At 36.4% G+C, this 19,873-nt stretch overlaps 1 protein-coding gene across 11 annotated transcripts in view; it reads left to right on the top strand.

Moving 5' to 3' along the window:
- Positions 1-19,873, top strand: part of HECTD1 (HECT domain E3 ubiquitin protein ligase 1) — a 77,851-nt gene that overhangs the window by 42,478 nt on the left and 15,500 nt on the right. For 5 of the 11 annotated variants that reach the window (XM_039351904.1, XM_039351897.1, XM_039351899.1 and 2 more), the window contains 11 exons: positions 132-226; positions 627-732; positions 2,125-2,259; positions 2,337-2,476; positions 2,798-3,121; positions 3,566-3,732; positions 3,955-4,131; positions 8,311-9,147; positions 11,066-11,287; positions 18,237-18,370; positions 18,680-18,836. In XM_039351904.1, the coding sequence (XP_039207838.1) occupies positions 132-226; positions 627-732; positions 2,125-2,259; positions 2,337-2,476; positions 2,798-3,121; positions 3,566-3,732; positions 3,955-4,131; positions 8,311-9,147; positions 11,066-11,287; positions 18,237-18,370; positions 18,680-18,836 (2,494 nt within the window). The remainder of the gene's footprint in view (positions 1-131; positions 227-626; positions 733-2,124; positions 2,260-2,336; positions 2,477-2,797; positions 3,122-3,565; positions 3,733-3,954; positions 4,132-8,310; positions 9,148-11,065; positions 11,288-18,236; positions 18,371-18,679; positions 18,837-19,873) is intronic. The other 6 variants (XM_039351902.1, XM_039351905.1, XM_039351908.1 and 3 more) reach the window with 4 other exon arrangements.

Consider the following 19,873-nt stretch of genomic DNA (forward strand, 5'->3'; position numbering starts at 1 on the left):
AGGCAAAAAACTCTAAATTTTAATAGCATGATATGTGGCTCTAACCAATGTTCTATTTGATGAAGATTCATTTATACTTATTGTGTGGCCTGTTATTTTTTGCTAGCATTAAATAGTGTTTTTTATCTTAGAATATGGATTACGATTTGAAACAAGACTGTAGTCAATTAGTGGAAAGAATAAATGTGTTAAAGACAGCTTTCAGTGAAAATGAAGATGATGAAAGGTAACTTAAAGTCACTGAACATATTACAAATGTATTATGACATGATAAACATTTTATAATGTTTCCAACAGTAAAAACAAACATATACTGAATTACATCATCAAAAAATGTTTATTAGCCAATGATTGATTGAATTTGCCCATTTCTTAGAGCAGTGCTTTTCTCCTTTCCAGTATATATGGATCATTGCTACAGTTTCACATCCACTTAGCAGAGTACTGCCATTTTTTAAAAAAAAAACAACACCTTATTTTTGATTCTCCTGTTTAGCTATGCAAACAATATTTTCTAATAAATGTAGTTTGATACTTTGGTATGTTGTACACTGTGTCTATTTTGAATTCATTTTTAAAATATATTCTCCAAACATTTATAGTGCTTGTTTTCTCTTTGTTCATAGTCGTCCAGCAGTTGCATTAATTCGGAAATTGATAGCAGTACTTGAATCTATTGAACGGCTTCCGTTACATTTGTATGATTCACCAGGATCATCATATAATCTCCAGGTAATTTTGTGGTCCTATGGAAATCTGCTACATCATGTTGTAGATGAAGTTACTGTTAACAGATATATGATTTTAAAAATATATATATACAAATTTAAAGACAAACATTAAAATAAGTGCAGATATTTAACAATTAAAAACAAGGGATTTGATTGTGAAGGAAAGAGTGGGGAAGCCAGGTGCAATTCCTGCAAAAGTGCATCCCATAACTTGGGAATTATTTGGGCCTTATTCTTACCTGCCAGTCTTTAAAAAAAAAATTGATTTGGATGCTACCGCTGATAAAGTTCTACATGATATAAATTTTCCCTTTTTTATCTAGTGTTGATATTTTTCCATTTATATAGCCTGGAGATGAGGCTAGGATCCTTGTCCTTGCCCTTCCTTTTTTTTAATAAAAGATGAAGAAGATTAGCCAGATCAGTAGGCACATTGATGTATTCATATTTACAATCAGGTGAGGTGCAAGAGAGTGGTGAAACCCTTATTGTTGTTCCCTTTATTTTTTTTAAAAAAATTCTACATTACATGTTTTGGCTAATATTCAGCTAATTATCAGTATTTATTATTGGAGCATGTGATAGAATCTGCCAGTTATGTTTGGAATAGATATGTTATATCTGACTTAAGGTTTGTTGTTATATTCTTTGGAAGAACTGGTTTGAAAGATAGTGTTCTTGTATATTTTCCTGCTCTTCAGAAGATATTAGGAACTGTACTTACCTTCCTAATTTATTTCCAGGCACAACTCAAAATACTGTATTTTATGATTAAATATGTAAATGGTAGGTTTGGGCTAAGTGTAGCCCTGAAAGTGTTGAAAGCAAATTATCATCAACACAGTAATCTATGAATTCTGCAATTGCAGGAGTTCTCATCCAGCTAAAATGCTGAATATACTAGATTTCATAGTATAGGGCAGGGGTGTCAAATGCACAACGTCACGTGACGTGTTGCGACGTATCGCAATTTTTTTTTCCATTGCTGGCAATGGGTTGGGCGCGATTTCACTATGACACATTCAGCCCACGGGCTGAGAGTTTGACACCCCTGGTATAGGGATTTAGGTATTAGTATAGAAAAATATCCCCAATGAAAATTAACTTTTATAGGTTGAATTAAAGATGGGGCAAAGCTTCTTCCTTGAATTTTCTTGTATTATTTTGTCAGGATTAATTTTTCTTGTTCGTTGTTCATAAGCTGCATCAGTAAAGAAGAAATGTCTTCATTATTTCAGAAAAAGACATTACATCGAAACTATCATTGATATATGTGTGTTATGCGTACCGAAATTAGTTCTCAATTTCCAATATAGGAATATTTGTTTTAATTTGAAATTGTAAGTTTCAGAATTCATTAAATTAAAATAAAACTTTGTTACATTTTCTATAGATACTAACAAGACGGCTACGATTTCGCTTGGAACGTGCTTCCGGGGAAACAGCTTTGATAGACCGAACGGGTCGAATGTTGAAAATGGAGCCTTTGGCAACAGTAGAATCTTTAGAACAATATCTTCTTAAAATGGTGAGCAAAATCCTTTTCACTCATTTTGCAAATGTCAGGTATTCTGTGATGTTTTAGTAACCGTCATATTTTTTTAGGTGGCAAAGCAGTGGTATGACTTCGATAGAGCTTCGTTTGTTTTTGTACGAAAACTACGGGAAGGTCAGACATTTATTTTCAGACATCAGCATGATTTTGATGAAAATGGAATTATTTACTGGATTGGAACAAATGCCAAGTAAGATTTCAGGAATTTAATCAATTTAAACATATCTTAAATAGTTTTTATAAAAACAGTTGGTATCTATTACACTGTTCATGTGTTTTCGGTTTAATCTTTTAAAGTTAGGAAATGTAAAAGATTAAACTGATTAAATATATGAATATTTATGTTTGCAGTTAATTCTTTCATCAGTAACAATGATTAGTTCCACATTAGATTTGACAAATATACGTTTGCATGAATTATATAAAATATGACTTTGAATTTGTCCTGCTTTAAACTTATGTGTATTGTGATTCCTATTCTTCATGAATATTAATGTTGTTTTTCTTGTAGAACAGCATATGAGTGGGTAAATCCAGCTGCCTATGGACTAGTTGTAGTTACATCTTCAGAAGGAAGAAATCTGCCCTATGGTCGTTTAGAAGACATCTTAAGCCATGAGAGTTCAGCTTTAAACTGTCATACTAATGATGATAAAAATGCATGGTTTGCAATAGATCTTGGTCTTTGGGTGATACCATCAGCTTACACACTGCGCCATGCTCGTGGTTATGGACGATCGGCTCTCAGAAATTGGGTTTTTCAAGTTTCTAAGGACGGACAGAACTGGACTACTTTATACACTCATGTTGATGACTGTAGTCTAAATGAACCTGGGTATGTTTTTCTTTTGTTACATTTGCATGCTCATTTATATTAATTAAATTTAAAATAGATTTTCTTTTTGAGTCTGTGGTAATACTATACATTTAGACCAATAATATTATGAAACATTCTGAACTGACTAAATATATGAACAATAATCTCTGGTACTAATGAATTCAGGAATGTTTCTTACATTCTTGAACTTTTATGTGATTTATGGAAGTATTTATTATTTTGCTTCCCGACCTTAGTTTTTTTTTAATGGCTTTATACAGTGGGTTATATTGTGAAGTAGAGTTGAGCAACTGATTCCTTATTTTCAAGGTGCCTGGCTTTTAAAAATATTAATGCTTTAAACCCCAAAATGTAATTATTTTATGTGTGTGTGTTTGCTCATTTGCCTATTTAAAAAAAAGAAAAACTGTAATTTTTGGTGCAATTTTCCCAAATATAAAGTTCAACGGCAACCTGGCCACTAGAGTCACCAAAGGATGAAAAACAAGGTTGGAGGCATATAAGAATTAAACAGATGGGAAAGAATGCCAGTGGGCAGACACACTATCTCTCCCTGTCAGGATTTGAACTTTATGGCACTGTCAGTGGTGTGTGCGAAGATCAGTTAGGTAAGCATTGTAAAGTAACATTATTATTATTATTATTACTACAGTAATCTAAATTGTGTATTTTCCCAATATTTGTTGATAGCTATAAAGAGATTTTAATATGACATAATCGGCTGGGTTGCATTTGTTGCATTTCAGCTACTTTGAGCCAGATTAGAATGTCTGATGATATATAGATTGAGTCAAAACAGGGTTTATAAACCAAGTTTCACATCTGTTTAGGAAAAGCAGCTAAAGAAGCAGAGGCTAATCTGCGAAGGCAGAGAAGACTGATTCGTTCTCAGGTTCTGAAATACATGGTTCCAGGTGCTCGTGTCATCAGAGGAATTGACTGGAAATGGAGAGATCAAGATGGTAGCCCCCAAGGGGAAGGCACTGTTACAGGTGAATTACATAATGGTAAGCAGATATGTAAATAACTTCCTCTTCTCAAATGACTATTAAAATAGTCTTTTATTCTTGCATATTTAACTTATGTAAATGGAAAATGTTTATTCAGAAATCATTGTGAAAACAATAATTGGTACATTTGGCTGATAATTTGCTCATAAATCATTTCACTGTTCCCTTTTGGGGCAAGCAACATTATATGGAGTAAGGAAAGGAGAAAGAAATAGAAAGCCAAAAAATAATGACATGGGATAAGAATAAGGAAAAAAAAACTTAACTAAAACTAATTTATTCCAACATTCCAACTATCCATTCCTTTCTATTCTTAAAAAAAAAAAAAAAAAGCCTTGCTTTCCCCCAATTCATGCACTGGTTCATACATTATCTTTCCTTCCTTAAACTTCTCACTTTTATGAATCTAATCAACTAATCAACTCCCTCCAACTTTCTCACTACTATCTTTTTTATGATATGAATATCCTTTCCTCGTATATTTGCTTTGCCGTTATAATCCAATTCCTTCTCTCTATGTGGCAATACCACTTCAGTATATTCCTTCTCACTGTCATCATGAATCTTTGTACTCTATCCCACATACTTCTCAAGAGCCCCTTTCCTATTGAAATCAACTTATTTTGCTTCTCCTGACATAGCCAGCTTTTTTTTTCTGTATAGTAAAGTGGACATAGCATATTTTATAAAGAGACATTTTTACTTTTTTTGATAAGTAAAAGACCAAATAGTGCTTCTTTTAACCAATATTTGCACATTTTAAAGTATCTCCATCCATTTCCCACTGTCAATGAACATTCTACCAAGGTATACATACTCATCTACATGTTTTAGTTTTTTACCATTTATATGAAATTTGCAAACCTTCATTCTCTTTTCCTTGTCAACCTTGGTGTTTGATATTGTAATTTGCAGATTTGTATACCTTATTATATCACAGTGTCATCTATAGAAATATATATGCAAGTTCATGTCCCTAATCAATACCCTTCTAATATTACCACAAGTATTTCTTAACATTTATTCTTAATATACTAAACAGTCAAGGGGATATAACATATCCTTTCTCAGTACTGATCCATTTGCTAAGGATTCCATTCACAATACTTTATTTCCATCTCATATGCCAGTCTTATTACCAGCAGCAAATTTCAACATTCAATAACTTTGCAAAGCTTTCTCAAAAGCAAGAAACATATAATAGCAATAGCACTTAGTCTTATATACTACTTCATAGTGCTTTACAGCACACTCTGAGTGGTTTACAGAGTCAGCATATTACCCCCAACAATCGGGTCTTCATTTTACCAACCTTGGAAGGATGGAAGGCTGAGTCAATTTCAGCCTGTCAGGATCAAACTTCAGGCTGTGGGCAGAGTTAGCCTGCAATTACAGTCCTCTACTCTGATCACACATGTTTGCTTATGTTAAATAAAAAGGGCAATTGCTGAAATTAAACTGATTTATGCTTTATAAAATGTAAATAATTCCACAGTGCTAAACATGATTGTTTTAAAATAAGTTTGATTACCAATACTTGAAACTTAATAGATTTATTTCCAAAGGAAAAGAGAACCAAGAACAATTGAGGCCTATACTATGTGACGTTCCTTTGAAAAATAATGATCTCTTAAAAATAACAATAATAAGTGACTAAATAGTAGACTCTTCACCTAACCAAAAAAATACAGAAATACAGTGGAAATGACCTCTGTAGATATTTTTCAAATCTAATCTACCTGGACAGAAGAAATTTTTCATGTATAGTTCTAGAAATATGTATTTCAACAAAACTAGTTAACTAATAAAGAACATTTTGTTGCCCTAGACCAAAATTCTTGGCTCCATATGATGTGAATGTAATATGTTTTTCACATATAGTAATGAAATCATAAACAAAGCATATCTTATACTAATTGTATAGGTTGTGCAGTTTAACTATAACCATTGTACTCTTATTTTTGGTGTGCTTCATACCGTATGAATGATCAATTATTCAAGAAAAACAAAACCTCTCTCTATATATCATATAAAAACAGCTAGCTATGGTCTTCTGGCTTAGCATTTTGCAACTTGCCTTTTTTCCCTTTGGCTTTTATCAAGTTTACTATGCATTTTCTTATCTTGTTAGCTTCACTGGGATCTAACTGCTTTTTTAACACTGTATATAATGAAATTAAATTGGATATCGCTAAGGGAGAATTTTTAGTTTTACTAGATTTTTAGATTATTTTTTTAAGTTTAGATTATCTTTTTTTTAAAAAAAAATATTTATTTATTTTGATTAATTAATTAATTGTCCTATTCTAGTGGACTCTGGGTGGTTTAAAAAACTAAAAAAAATAGAAAAACATCAAGAAACGTTAAATCAGCAAACAGCCCAGATTAAAATACTCTAATAAAACCTACAAAATAGTACATGCGCCAGTAAATAGTGACAAACATCAAACCCAGGTCTGGGGCCAAAAGTAGGTTTCAAGGCTATCCGGAACCCTAGGTCAATAAGATCTATCTACTCCAAATCTTTCTGCTTTTCTGTATATATGACTTTCAGATTTTACAGAAAGTCACATTAAAATAAAACTACTGAATTTAGTAATAGGTCTGGTATTTTCTAAAATAAAGATATTTTACTATCAATAATAAACTGATATTTTAGCAGTTCTGAAACACTAGGTTTTCTCAATTTACGATTTCCAGATTTATAACATAGAAAATAAGAGCCAGATTGATTTAGTGATTAAGACACAAGGCTAAAAAGTGGAAGTCCATGGGTTCATATCCTGCCTTAGCAACGAAAGCCAGTTGGGTGACTTTGGGCCAGTCACTCTCTCTCAGCCCAACCCACCTTACAGCATTGTTGTTGTGGGGAAAATAGGAGGAAGGTGTGTTGGATGTGTTCACCACCTTCAGTTATTTGTAAAAATAATAAAGGCAGGATACAAATAAATTACTTTCTCATTTTTTCAAAAATAAGTTCAAATTAAATAACAAATGTAGAAGACAAATATGACAGTTTGGAATTTATTGGATATTTTAATGCACATTTTATAATTACAGATTATATTAAAATGTTCATTTAATAAATATTAAATTGCTAATTATTTAAAACCAAATTTCAAGCTAATAAAGGTAATCCTCGACTTACAACCATTTGTTTAGTGCCCATTCGAAGTTATAACAGCACTGAAAAAAAATGACTTATGACCAGTTTTCACACTTATGGCTGCTGCAGGATCCCTGTGGTCATGTGATCAAAATATAGGTGCTGAGCAACTGGCATTTATTTATGATAGTTGCACTGTCCTGGGGCCATGTGATTACCATTGGTAACTTTCCCAACTGCCTTTTGACAAGCAAAATCAATGGGGAAGCCAGATTTACTTAACAAGCATGTTACTAATTTAATAACTGCAGTGATTCACTTAACAACTGTGGAGAAAAGGTCATAAAATGGGGCAAAACTCAACAACTGTCTTGCTTAGCAACAGAAATTTTGAGCTCAATTGTCATAAGTCGAGGACTACACACACACACACACACACACACACACACACACACACACACACTACCTTTATCACTAGCAGCTGCAAGTGAAACTTGAAAAAGTTTGGCCTGCTTTTTTCCCCCCTCCCATCATCCCACCTTGAGCAATGTTATTTGAATGCCATTTAGAGAAGAAGCTACCTATTTTTAAGACTCTGGCTTGATGGTTGCTGGTGTCGCTTTGATTGCTGCTTTATCTTGATAGTGATTAACAAAGTCAAAAAGGGAAAGATGGCATCCAGACTTTTTCAGTAACTTAAGATTTTAAAATATAGAGATATGAAGAATAAATCACCGTATCCTTTAAACGCCCATATATTTCTTTCATGTAGGTCATTTTTTTTATTTTTAAGGGAATAATTTTTTTAAAACAAAGTTGACATCAAGTTGTGTTTCCAGCATTTGGATGGGTTCTCAAATCTGTAGAATTACAGTGAACAACCAGATAACATCTACAACAATCATGCTGTTTGAGTTTTAAATTTTTTATCTTACTTCAAATTCCCTTAAGTATTTTTTATAGCTCAGAATAATGGCCCGATGGGAAGCTGATCCCATGTTGTGGAGCTACTGTCTGACACGCTCCTGTCTGCTTTCTGCTGGGTCTCACAAACTCCTGTCCCTTTCTAGGCTGGATTGATGTCACCTGGGATGCTGGTGGCTCTAACTCTTACCGTATGGGCGCAGAAGGAAAATTTGACCTCAAGCTTGCCCCAGGGTACGACCCTGATTCAGCGGCATCACCCAAACCTGTTTCATCCACTGTTTCAGGCACAACGCAGTCATGGAGCAGCTTGGTGAAAAACAACTGTCCAGACAAGATGACTGCTGCTGCAGGCTCCTCAAGTAGAAAAGGAAGTAGCAGTTCTGTGTGTAGCGTGGCCAGTAGCAGCGACATCAGCTTGGGTTCGACCAAAATGGAACGGAGATCTGAAAATGTAATGGAGCAAAATATAGTTTCAGGCACTGACGTCCATGAGCCAATAGTTGTACTTTCTACTGCTGATGGCATGCCCCAAACTGAAGTAGGTTCAGCATCCAGTGCAAGTACCAGCACCTTAACAGCAGATGTGGGCAATGAAAATGTTGAAAGAAAGCTAGGACCTGACAACTCAATCCGTGCGACTGGGGAATCCAATGCCATATCCATGGGAATTGTTAGTGTGAGTTCTCCAGACGTTAGTTCGGTATCTGAGCTAACTAATAAAGAAGCTGCTTCCCAAAGACCCCTTAGTTCTTCAGCAAGTAACAGACTATCAGTGAGTTCACTGCTGGCTGCTGGAGCTCCAATGAGTTCCAGTGCAAGTGTTCCTAATTTATCTTCGCGGGAAACCTCTAGTTTGGAGTCCTTTGTCCGGAGAGTGGCAAATATAGCTCGCACCAATGCTACTAACAACATGAATTTAAGCCGAAGTAGCAGTGATAACAGCACTAATACTTTGGGAAGAAATGTCATGAGCACTGCAAGTAAGTAAAAAGTGTTTTGATAAACTGATGTAATTTCTGTACAAAAGAGAGAGTGTTCTTTTGAAATAATTTTGGAAAGGGCAATTGAATACTTAACATTAGCCATATTGCCCCATATTGTTATATGGTATTGGATTTAGTACAGCTAATGACAGTCATACTCTAGAATGTTCCTTGCCCTTTTTTAAAAGGTTTGGTTTGGAGTAAAATAACTCTTTTTCATATTTTGTTCATTAAAACATCAAATATAATCTACCGTTGCCATGCTAATTTTCTTTGATTTTATCTAATTATATTAACTGTACCTTTAATTCTAGCCAATTGCTGAAGTCCCAAGGAATGCATCCATGTGTTACTGTCCAGAATATTACATTTATATTTTATCTAATTTAGAAATATGTAATCTTTATATTGTGACTTTGTCTGCATTTATTTTTCTTCTGCAGTACTTTTATGGAATAGTGGATTTTGATTATTTTCATTACAGAAAAAAATTATTGAATTATTTTTTGTAACAGAACCACCAGAAGATATATAATGCCACTTTGAAAACAAGTATATTTTATGGTAAAAAAAAAAAAAGTCAGGAATAAATCCTATTTTGCCAAATTGAGGACCTACTACTGAGTGTTTTATACTGAACTGAATACAATGTCGTGTGATTATTTAGTGTTTGTGTCAGTTGTTGCTTTTACTTAGCAGAGCCATTTAAAAAATGGTATGAGCACTGTTACATGCAGTGAGAAAATAGTGAAGTTGTTTTTTTTTTATAGAAAAGAATTTGAAATCATTAGAATCTGAAATGTAGCTTAAATACCATGAACCATTTGAGGGGCTACTATGCAGTTTTCATTTTGTTTTGGAATGTTATTGCTTGTACTTTGGAAACTTAGAATACATCAGGGTATGTAATGTTTGAGGACAGTTTTATGGAATATTGTGTAAATCAATGTATGTTTTATTACATGTTGCAACTTTAAACATTTAATTTTAAAAGATGAAATCAATTAAATAGTCTAGTAGCCTCTATGATGTATTTTGCAATTCTATAAACATTGTATCTAATTTTTTCCATCCTAGAACATCATTAAGGATCACTAAAATATAATGATTGATAGCAGGTAGTGAAAGTTGGTTATGAGTCTTCAGTGTTCATGCCAGACTGTAGTTTGTTATGATGCACTGCTGAACAAATCATGTTGTAGAAATGGACAGTAAATCATGAACTGAACTGGGGAAGACCTAGTGATTTTTAAGGAGAAGAACTATTGCAGATCCTGAACATATAATTAAAAATATGCTCATTTTAAATCAGTAGAATTGTTGCCTGTGAGGTAATAATTTACTTTGAGTTAGACAGGCGACTGAATAAATTTGAAAAAATAACTAAAATAACCCTTTATGGTGGCTGTTCAGTGTACACAAACCAGAAGAAAGAAATAGAGTCTTGCAGAATTTTCTAAATATGTTTCTGCTTAGAAAGTGAAATGGAGGCAGCAACTCCTACTTCAACCTTTCTTTTGATTCTCTGGTCCTGTCCTACTAAGGATACAGTAGTGCTATGAATTTGTAAAGTAAGAAACATTGTTGAACTCTCAGTTTCCTTGAACTGGGAAGTAGCCCACATATATAAACTCTTTATAATCACAAACTTTTTATAATATGGATTATGCATTATCTAATTATTAAAACTAGATATGTGGGCTACTTCATAAGAATCACATTTGCTTCTATACTTATTTTGATGTTCTGTTTTATTTAACAGTCTATTTTTTCTTGGCCTGCAGTTCTGCGTTATTACCATAAGCTTAGTGACTTCTGTTTTTTTTCTTTTTTAATATTGGTTTAATACACAACACTCATTAATGTAAATTGTACTACTTTGGATTATTTATTTTATCTTACCATATCTTTATAGCTTCTCCTCTAATGGGTGCCCAAAGTTTTCCTAATCTGACTACAACTGGTACCACCTCAACAGTGACCATGTCTACATCCAGTGTTACTAGCAGCAACAATGTAGCCACAGCAACTACAGTTTTATCTGTTGGTCAGTCACTTAGTAACACTCTAACTACTAGCCTAACATCAACATCTAGTGAGAGCGATACAGGTCAGGAAGCAGAATATTCTTTATATGGTAAGTTTTATTTTTAAATGAACATAAGCAGATTTCCCATTCATGGTTTATTTTTGTCACAGGTTTTGTGCTTAGTAATTTCATTTACTAAAGCACATCAATGATTGTTTGCCCCTTTATTAGCTACATAAAGGCCTCTTCACAAAGCATCTCAGCTTCTGTCAATGTTTCCATATACTTCAGCTCTACACACTCCTCTTACATGGTTGTCACTTAAGGTACTTCTTTATTGACATTTCAGTAGTGGTGTTTTGATATACAGGCCATGAAATTTGAATGCCATAGTAAATGAAACCATCATCTGTATACGTCTATTGCACGGATTTATAGGTAGTCTTCCTTATGCTTTGCTACAATCAGTCATTTGAAGAATAGGTTTGCAACAACTACCATGGCATATTTATAACAATATGGATAGAAATGTGCTTCTAAAATTACTATTTCTCATTCTTTTTCTTAATAACTGTTCTCTTTGCTCTTCTGTAAGTTGGTGAACAGTGTGGGATATTTCATGAGATGTGAATAGATTTAGGAGCATTGTCAAAAATGTTGAAAAGCATTTGCAGTTAGTAATTAGCATTTCCATAGCGTTTTTAATATTTAACGTTTGTTCAAATTCAAAACCTCAGTTTCAAATCATTGTTGGCAGTTTGTTTGTACATTGTGCACTAGTCTTAGTTTGTTCTTTTAGATATCTGCAGCAAATTATAATTATAAAAGGCCCAGAGCAGGGAAATACAATTGGATTTATATGGCCATTTATATAGAGCAGGGGTGTCAAACTCAATTTCACTGAGGGCCACATCAGGGTTGTGGTTGACCTTGGGGGGCTGGGTGGGTGTGGTCAGGGTGGGCGTGGCCAGCTCGACATCGCTTGTGATGGGAGGCACCTGTGTGGCCTGGGCGGGGCTGCAGGGCACCGGGACCCCACAGCCCAGCCCAGCCCAGCCCAGCCCAGCCTAGCCCTGCTGTCCCAAGGAGTGTCTTGTTGCGCTTACCTCCTCCTACTGGAAGCTGCTGCTGCTGTTCTTGCTCTCCTTGGCCAAGTTGTTCATGATGTGTGGGAGGGGGCAAAGTATGTGGGTCAGAGGGAGGCCCAGTCCCTCTCCATGTGAAGAAGCCTGGCTTTGTAACTAAAGTATCCTCAGCAATAGGATGGGAGACCACCAGGAGAGATCAGGAGGAGGAGACAAGGGGATAGCAAAAGGGCAGCAAGGCTGCTGGTGGCCAAGTGCTAAGGCAGCACTTCCCTCAGACCCTCTCTCATTGTAATCCCCTTCCTTCCTTCCTTCTTTCCTTCCTTCCTTCCTTCCTTCCTTCCTTCCTTCCTTCCTTCCTTCCTTCCTTCCTTCCTTCCTTCCTTCCTTCCTTCCTTCTCTCCTTGCTTTTTTTTTAAGCTGCCAGAGGCTCCAGGCAGAGGTGGCAATGGGCAGCCAGCAGTGGGCAAAGGCTTCCCCTCCTCCCATCATTGCCTCTGCGTGGCTTAGCTCACCTCTCCCAGATCCACACAGTGTGTTTGTGTGTGTGAGCGCACAGGAAGGTGTATGTGTGTGTGTCTCACCTCTTGCAGCCCCCACCCTCAACAGAGACCTTCTGCGATGGCAAGCTGCAAACTAATGAAAGCTGGTTTTTTTTGAAGTATTTGTTTCTTTTTCTCAACCCGCTGCCAATTGCATCATGCCCTGCCCCCCTCAGCTCCTGCCCCCAGCCCTGTGGAAGGATGCAAGAAGCTCCCATCACAGCTTCTCTCGCCTCTCCCGTTCTTTTCCTCCCCGATGTCACAGTGGGGCTGCAGGAGGTGAGACTCTCTCCCCCACGCGCACACACACACACACACATCCAAACATATGTGCAGGTTCTGGGAGAGCTGAGCTGAGAGCCATGGAGCAAGAGGAAACGATAGGGGAAGGGGTCAAAATGGGAAACCTCTGTCCGGAGCCTCTGGCAGCTTAAAAAAAATGTGTGGAGCAGTGCCTTCCCTTTTAGTTCACCCTCCCCTCTGTTGCCTCCACGCCGGGATTGAATCCACGCCTGCTACGCCTGTCGAAAGGGCAGTTTTGCTTCCAACCCCCCTCCCATGCCAGAAACCGCAAGCCAGGAAGTTGCCGGCCGTGGCTTTCCCACTTGGGGGTGGAGCGATCCCAGTGAAAGAAAAGCCTTGCAGGCTGTGAGACCAGGCTGGTGAGCGGGGCATGGAGGTGCTAGAGCAGAGGAAGGCGAGCAGAGCAGCCCCAGCGGCAAGAAGGGCTGCCGAAAAGAGCAGCGTCTGTGTCTTCTGCCTACTACAAGCTCACCCGTCAGCCTTTGCTTTCCATGCCTCGGATTGCGCCGTGGGGAGCTTGGCTGACCTGAGCAAGGCAGGCGCACACACAGACTCTGCTGTTTTCAGCGGGCACTTTGGTGCCTGGCCCAGCAAAGTGGAGCCAGGCGTGGTGAGACGAGGCCTGGCAAAGCAGAGCCGGACAAGGAGAAACCCAGTAAAACGGGGCATGGCCGGGTGTGATGGGCGAGGCCAGGAGGGGTGGGACGAGGCCAGGCCAGGTGGGGTGGGGTGAGGCAAATGAGCTGCAGCTGCTCCTACGCACCACCAGCCTCCGAGTGCTCATCCTTTCCTGTGTGTGCGCCAGGAGGTGCCCAGCCGGGTTGGGGTGGTTGCTATTTCTGGAACAGCTCCAGGGGCCGAATTTGGGCCCTTGGCGGGCCACATCTGGCCCGCGGGCCTTGTGATCACTTATTTTAAATATATATTAATATGATCACTTATTTTAAATATATATTAACACATGTTCACACTTTTAACATCCTTACAGTCCTATTGCTTCAGAACTAATTGAAATTACTTCGATGTTCAATAAATTGATTCATATCTAATGTTGAGCTAGGAATTTTAATTTTGATTCCTTGAACTAAATATAGTGGTCTGCCTTATACAAAAGTGTAAGAATTAATGAATTGGTTTACATGTCGCATTGAACCAAGAACAAACAATCTTGCTATGGCTTGGCATAATATGTGAACTGATTCTTGTAGAAACCCACAAAATAACACCGAAAAACAGCTGAAGTGTTAACATTACATATTTGGCAGAATAAAACCCTAAATATTTAGAATGTTCTTGTCATAGGAAACAGCAGGAAGTTAGAACAAGAATATTGCTCCTTATAATACTGATCAGCTAATTTGCAGAAACTTTATCATTTTTTACAAAAAAGTACACAAAAAATCCTAAGCAGTTCAAATTGAAATGTCTGTTGTTATCCTGAGGTACTAGACCCAACACATAGATCACAGCATTGATTATCTCTTCCCATTTTTCAGATAGCAATAGTAGCTCCCTGAATGTTTGGGATATGTTCCAAACAAAGAGACCTCAAGCCCAATTGTATTTTCATTGTTGTAATATGTGGCTTCCTTACATGTTTGCAAATGCTGCCTAATACGGCTGAGCTTGCTGTAGTATATGCTTAATTACCTAAAAAGGGTTAACTAAAACCAGAGCCAAAGAAAAGAACACGTTCTTCAATTATTATTATTTCAGATCTTGCCAACACTACTGATATTTAAATATATGCATGCACTGGCTAAACAGAAGAGACCGTGCTTTAAACATAAACCTGTAGCCAAATATCCATGTGTCATCTCTGATTTCTGAAGTGTGCTTAGAAGTACATCTGCAAAGAGCATGGGCAAAAAATAATATATAAGACCTTTGTAAAACAGTATAGAGTCTATTCTCTGTCTCCATTAATTACCACTCAGTTACTGTGCTCTTAAGCTAAAATATAAAAACCAATAGATGTGAACTAAATTGAGAAGAAGTCAAACTGATCTGTGTTTATGTGGTCCAAGAACAGAATCAAGTGCAAAATGGTTCCTGAGTGAATCCTGTGCACCATTGCTAATCTTGCTCCCCAGCCAATAGTTTACCCAAATTGTTCCACCAAAATCTCAACCAGTAGTAGCTCAGGTCCTGATGGGGCTCTAGGTTGACTCAGCCTTCCTACCTTCCGAGGTCAGTAAAATGAGGACCCAGATTGTTGGGGGCAATATGCTGACACTATAAGCCGCTCAGAGAGTGCTGCAAAATACTGTGGGCCAGTGTATAGCTGCTATTGCTATCGATCAGGGTAGGCTTTAAACATGATAAAATGCAATACATAGTCCTTTAGGCTTAAGATACAGGAGGATCTGGACAGACCTGAACACTGGGCGCTATCTAACAAAATAAAATTCAATGGTGAAAAAACTAAGGTTCTATATTTAGGCAAGAAAAATCAAATGTACATGTATAGTATAGAGGGTACCTTGCTCAATAGTAGTAACTGTGAGAGGGATCTCGGAGTCCTAGTGGACAATCACTTAAATATGAGCCAGCAGTGTGCTGCCAAAAAACAGTGCTAGGCTGCATTAACAGAGGGATAGAATCAAGATCACATGAAGTATTAATACTATTTTATAATGCCTTCATAAGGCCACACTTGGAATACTGCATCCAGTTTTGGTCACCACGATGTAAAAAAGATGTTGAGACTCTAGAAAGAGTACAGAGAAGAGCAACAAAGATAATTAGGGGACTGGAAACATAAAAGGAACGGTTGCTGGAATTGGGTATGTCTAGTTTAGCGAAGAGAAGGACGAGGGGGGACATGATAGCAGTGTTCCAATATCTCAGGGGCTGCGACAAAGAAGAGAGAGTCAAGCTATTTTCCAAAGCGCCTGAAGACAGGACAAGAAGCAACGGATGGAAACTAATCAAGGAGAGAAGCAACCTAGAACTAAGGAGAAACTTCCTGACAGTTAGGACAATTAACCAACCTGCCTCCAGAAGCGGTGAATGCTCCAACACTGGAAGTTTTTAAGAAGAGACTGGACAGCTGTTTGTCCGAAATGGTATAGGGTTTCCTGCCTGAGCAGGGGGTTGGACTAGCCAAGGTCCCTTCCAACTTTATTATTATTGTTACTATTTTTATTATTTGTAGTAGTAGTAGTAGTAGTAGTAGTAGTAGTAGTAGTAGTAGTAGTAGTAGTACAGAACATTTAAGACTTCCTGCTGAAATGGCAAAATGAGAAGCTGAGCCTTGTAATAGCTCTGCCAAGCTATTATTTTCATGTCACAGAAAAGAATTAAGGGCTATTTCAAAACATTCAAAACACTGCTTCTTGAAAATGATTGTATTTTACTCAATAACATGAAAAAACTCTGGGAATATTTGTGCTTTGATTTAGGTCTGTGGACATCTTCATTATTACTCACAGGGAATTCTGATTTATTTTTATATTTACTTTTTTAAAAAAAATATTATTGTGGTATCCAAAACTATTTCAGCATGAAATACTGATCTACAGCCACCTATTATAATAATAGAGTAATTGACCACAATTAGATTTACACCCATTGTTAATCAAGTGCTGAACCCAGGACACTATACTGAAATCTGACTCTCCAAAGAAAGCAGTTACCATCAGTATTATTATTCAATAATACAGGAGCCCTGGAAATGGCACTGGATAAATTAAGTGAGGGTCTGAGAGGGAATTAACGTAATGGGATGAGAATGTATAGTCCACAGTTGTTGGGTACGCCGATTGGGAAAACAAATGGTGATATTTTGAACAGAGAACAATGACATTTTTCATCATGTCTTCTGACTGCTAGTTGATGCTCAAGGGTGTACTCTGCTAGTCTTCTGCCTTTTTGCGCTACGTAGTGGCCATTTCAGACCTTATGTTCTATATGACTCCTATTTTTTCTTCTGAGACTGCTAGGTCTTTTGATTTACTTAGGATGTTTTGGAAGGCTTTAGTTGGTTTGTGTGCTACACTGATGTCATGTGGATCTAATAATCGTTGATGGTTTCTGAGATGTTTTTGATGTTTGCAGTGTCACCCTGTTAACAGCTTGTATTGATTGTGCTATATTGGGTTGTCTATGGAGATTCTCAGTCATCCAGGTCATAGTTGTCCCAAAGATGCTTTTTCATAAGGCAACTGGACTTTCTTGTTTTTCTTTGAAGATGTTTCTCTACTCATCCAAGACGCTTCTTCAGCTCTGACTGGATGGCGGGGAATAGAAGGATTTATATACTCCTTGAGGAGTATAAATCCTTCCATTCCCTAACATCCAGTCAAAGCTGAAGACCCTTCTTGGAAGAGAAGTGAAACATCTTCAGAGAAAAACAAGAAAGTCCTATATTGTGTTGACTAGTCAGGCACTTTTTGATGAAGTTGTGTGGATATCCACTTTGCTGGAAGATGTTATATAGATGACCTGTTTCCTTTTTCTGATGTTCAGAGCAGTTGCTCTGTGTTTGTGCTCATCTGAATATAAGTAGTCCTTGACTTATAGCCACAATCGAGTCCAAAATCTCTGTTTCTAAGCAAAATAGTTAACATGTCAATATTGCAGCAATTGTATGGGAAATGAGATCAGGTACAGAAAGTTAATGCTCTGTTGTTTTAATTTTGAGTATAGTATATTGTTATAGTACATTGTTCAAATTGCCATGGTAAGATAGCAATCATTTATTAGAATTGTAGTTTTAAAAATAATTACAAAGATGATTCTTCGGGGTTTTATCACTCTTTCTGAAAATAAGAAGTGGAAGTGTAAGGAGGAAATAATGGTTATAAAATCCCATTCCTATTATACTGGAAAAAACTGCATATTTCTATCTCTTTATTTAACATTAAGATTAAACATGAGATTGGTTTGGATTTTCAATTCTTTTTCAGGTTGTTTTCTGAAATCCTTTTTCGTCTTTCAGCTTAATGTTGCCCTAATTTGTCATAATTTCTTAAAATAGGTTTCAGTCCTGTTTTCTTGAACATCATGCTAAGTGAACTTTTTTTCCTGTTCCTGTTTTGAATTTATCAAATCAGTTCATCTATCACCTTTGCTATCTTTCTTTTTAGAGAGTACCATATAGTTGTCTTATGTTTTTCTGTGTAGATTTCCTTGATAGTTGCCGGGCTAGTACTCTGTTGGCTGAATTAGATGATGATGAAGATCTACCAGAGCCAGACGAGGAGGATGATGAAAATGAAGATGACAATCAAGAAGATCAGGAATACGAAGAAGTAATGGTACAGTACATATGTTTTAGTTCTATTTTCTCTCCATTTATTCTAGTCTTGAATTTAAGAGAGATTTATAATTGTAACAAAATTTAAGCAACTTATACAAACCTAATACTGAACGTGTTTGCTTTTTTTTATTGATGAATCCCCAAATACAAGTGATTTATTTGTTGAATTTAGACTTAAACCTAACTGATCAAAGTTTTTTCCATTTTCCCCATTTTTTATGTTTATGTTTATGCTTTAAATCAAACTGATATTTTCAACTAGTCCTACACATTTTCATTTACTTCCATACTGTAATGTTTTGAACAGGAAGAAGAGGAGTATGAAACAAAAGGAGGACGTAGAAGGACATGGGATGATGATTATGTGTTAAAACGCCAATTTTCTGCTCTAGTACCTACTTTTGATCCAAGACCTGGCCGTACTAATGTGCAGCAAACAACTGATTTAGAAATTCCTCCCCCAGGTATACATGAGAGCAGTTTAAAAAATGTGGGAAATTCACGTTGTATGAATAGATTTGTGGGTGGGCAGGAGGGTTGTTAAAAAACTGTTTCACAAGTTATGTAAAGTCATAACAATGGAATTGTTTGGTTTGGGTTTAGTGGAATGTTTGAACCCAACTTCTATGGTTTATGTCACAGCTTTATTAGACATGATATTACTAGGGTGGTACAGGTATTAGAAAACACACTAAGTTGATAGATTTAGATATAAATATATATAAATTCTTTGTCCCTGAAGCCAATGGTTGGAATGGGAGAGAAAAAACATTGTTATGCCAACAAATATCTCATGCTACCTTCATATCGGGATAAAACTGTAGGTGTACACATCTTTTTCATTGGAAGGAATTGAAACCCAGGGATATTGAGCAAAGGCTAATTGTGGGACTTAAAGCAATAGAATTTGAAGGACTGGAATAAATAATGTAACTATAAAAATTTTTACTTGAATGTTAATGAATTTATAGGTTCTTCTCTTTCTTTCATTTTATCCCATCTTGTATTTTTTAGCATTATTGGATTAATTGTCCAGCAAAGTTAACTCTTCACAGAAAGAACAGGCTGCCGTGTTTCTGAATAATTTATGCTGGTTTATGACAATAATAAAGATTTGATTTTGTTTTGATTTGATTTTTGAGTAGCAGGCCATTTTGTGCAAAAGTTAATTTTAGTTTTGAAAAATATCTCCCAAAGGGTGATTTCTTTAAACAGTTAGGCAATTAAAATACATCAGAGAAGTAATGCTAGTTTAAAAAAAAAAAAGAAAAGCAGCAGAACTGCATAAGAGTGCTCTTTATTATTTTTTTTTCCTTTTCCTCATATTTTTTGACAATTTATTTGAAAATGGTGTATATTTAAAATGTTATTCTTAAAGAAACTTGCAAGATTTTTTTAAAGTTAGGCTGGGAAACCGAGAAGTAAAGATGATTTTTAAAAAAACGTTTACGCTTATTTATGTTTGGTACACTATAGTTGACAGTAAAGTTGTGCAAGATGC

This window comes from Crotalus tigris, unplaced genomic scaffold (genome assembly GCF_016545835.1).
Source record: "Crotalus tigris isolate CLP2741 ecotype Arizona unplaced genomic scaffold, ASM1654583v1 scf7180000018371.15429387391:27106975, whole genome shotgun sequence".
Classification (NCBI taxonomy): Eukaryota; Metazoa; Chordata; class Lepidosauria; order Squamata; family Viperidae; genus Crotalus; species Crotalus tigris.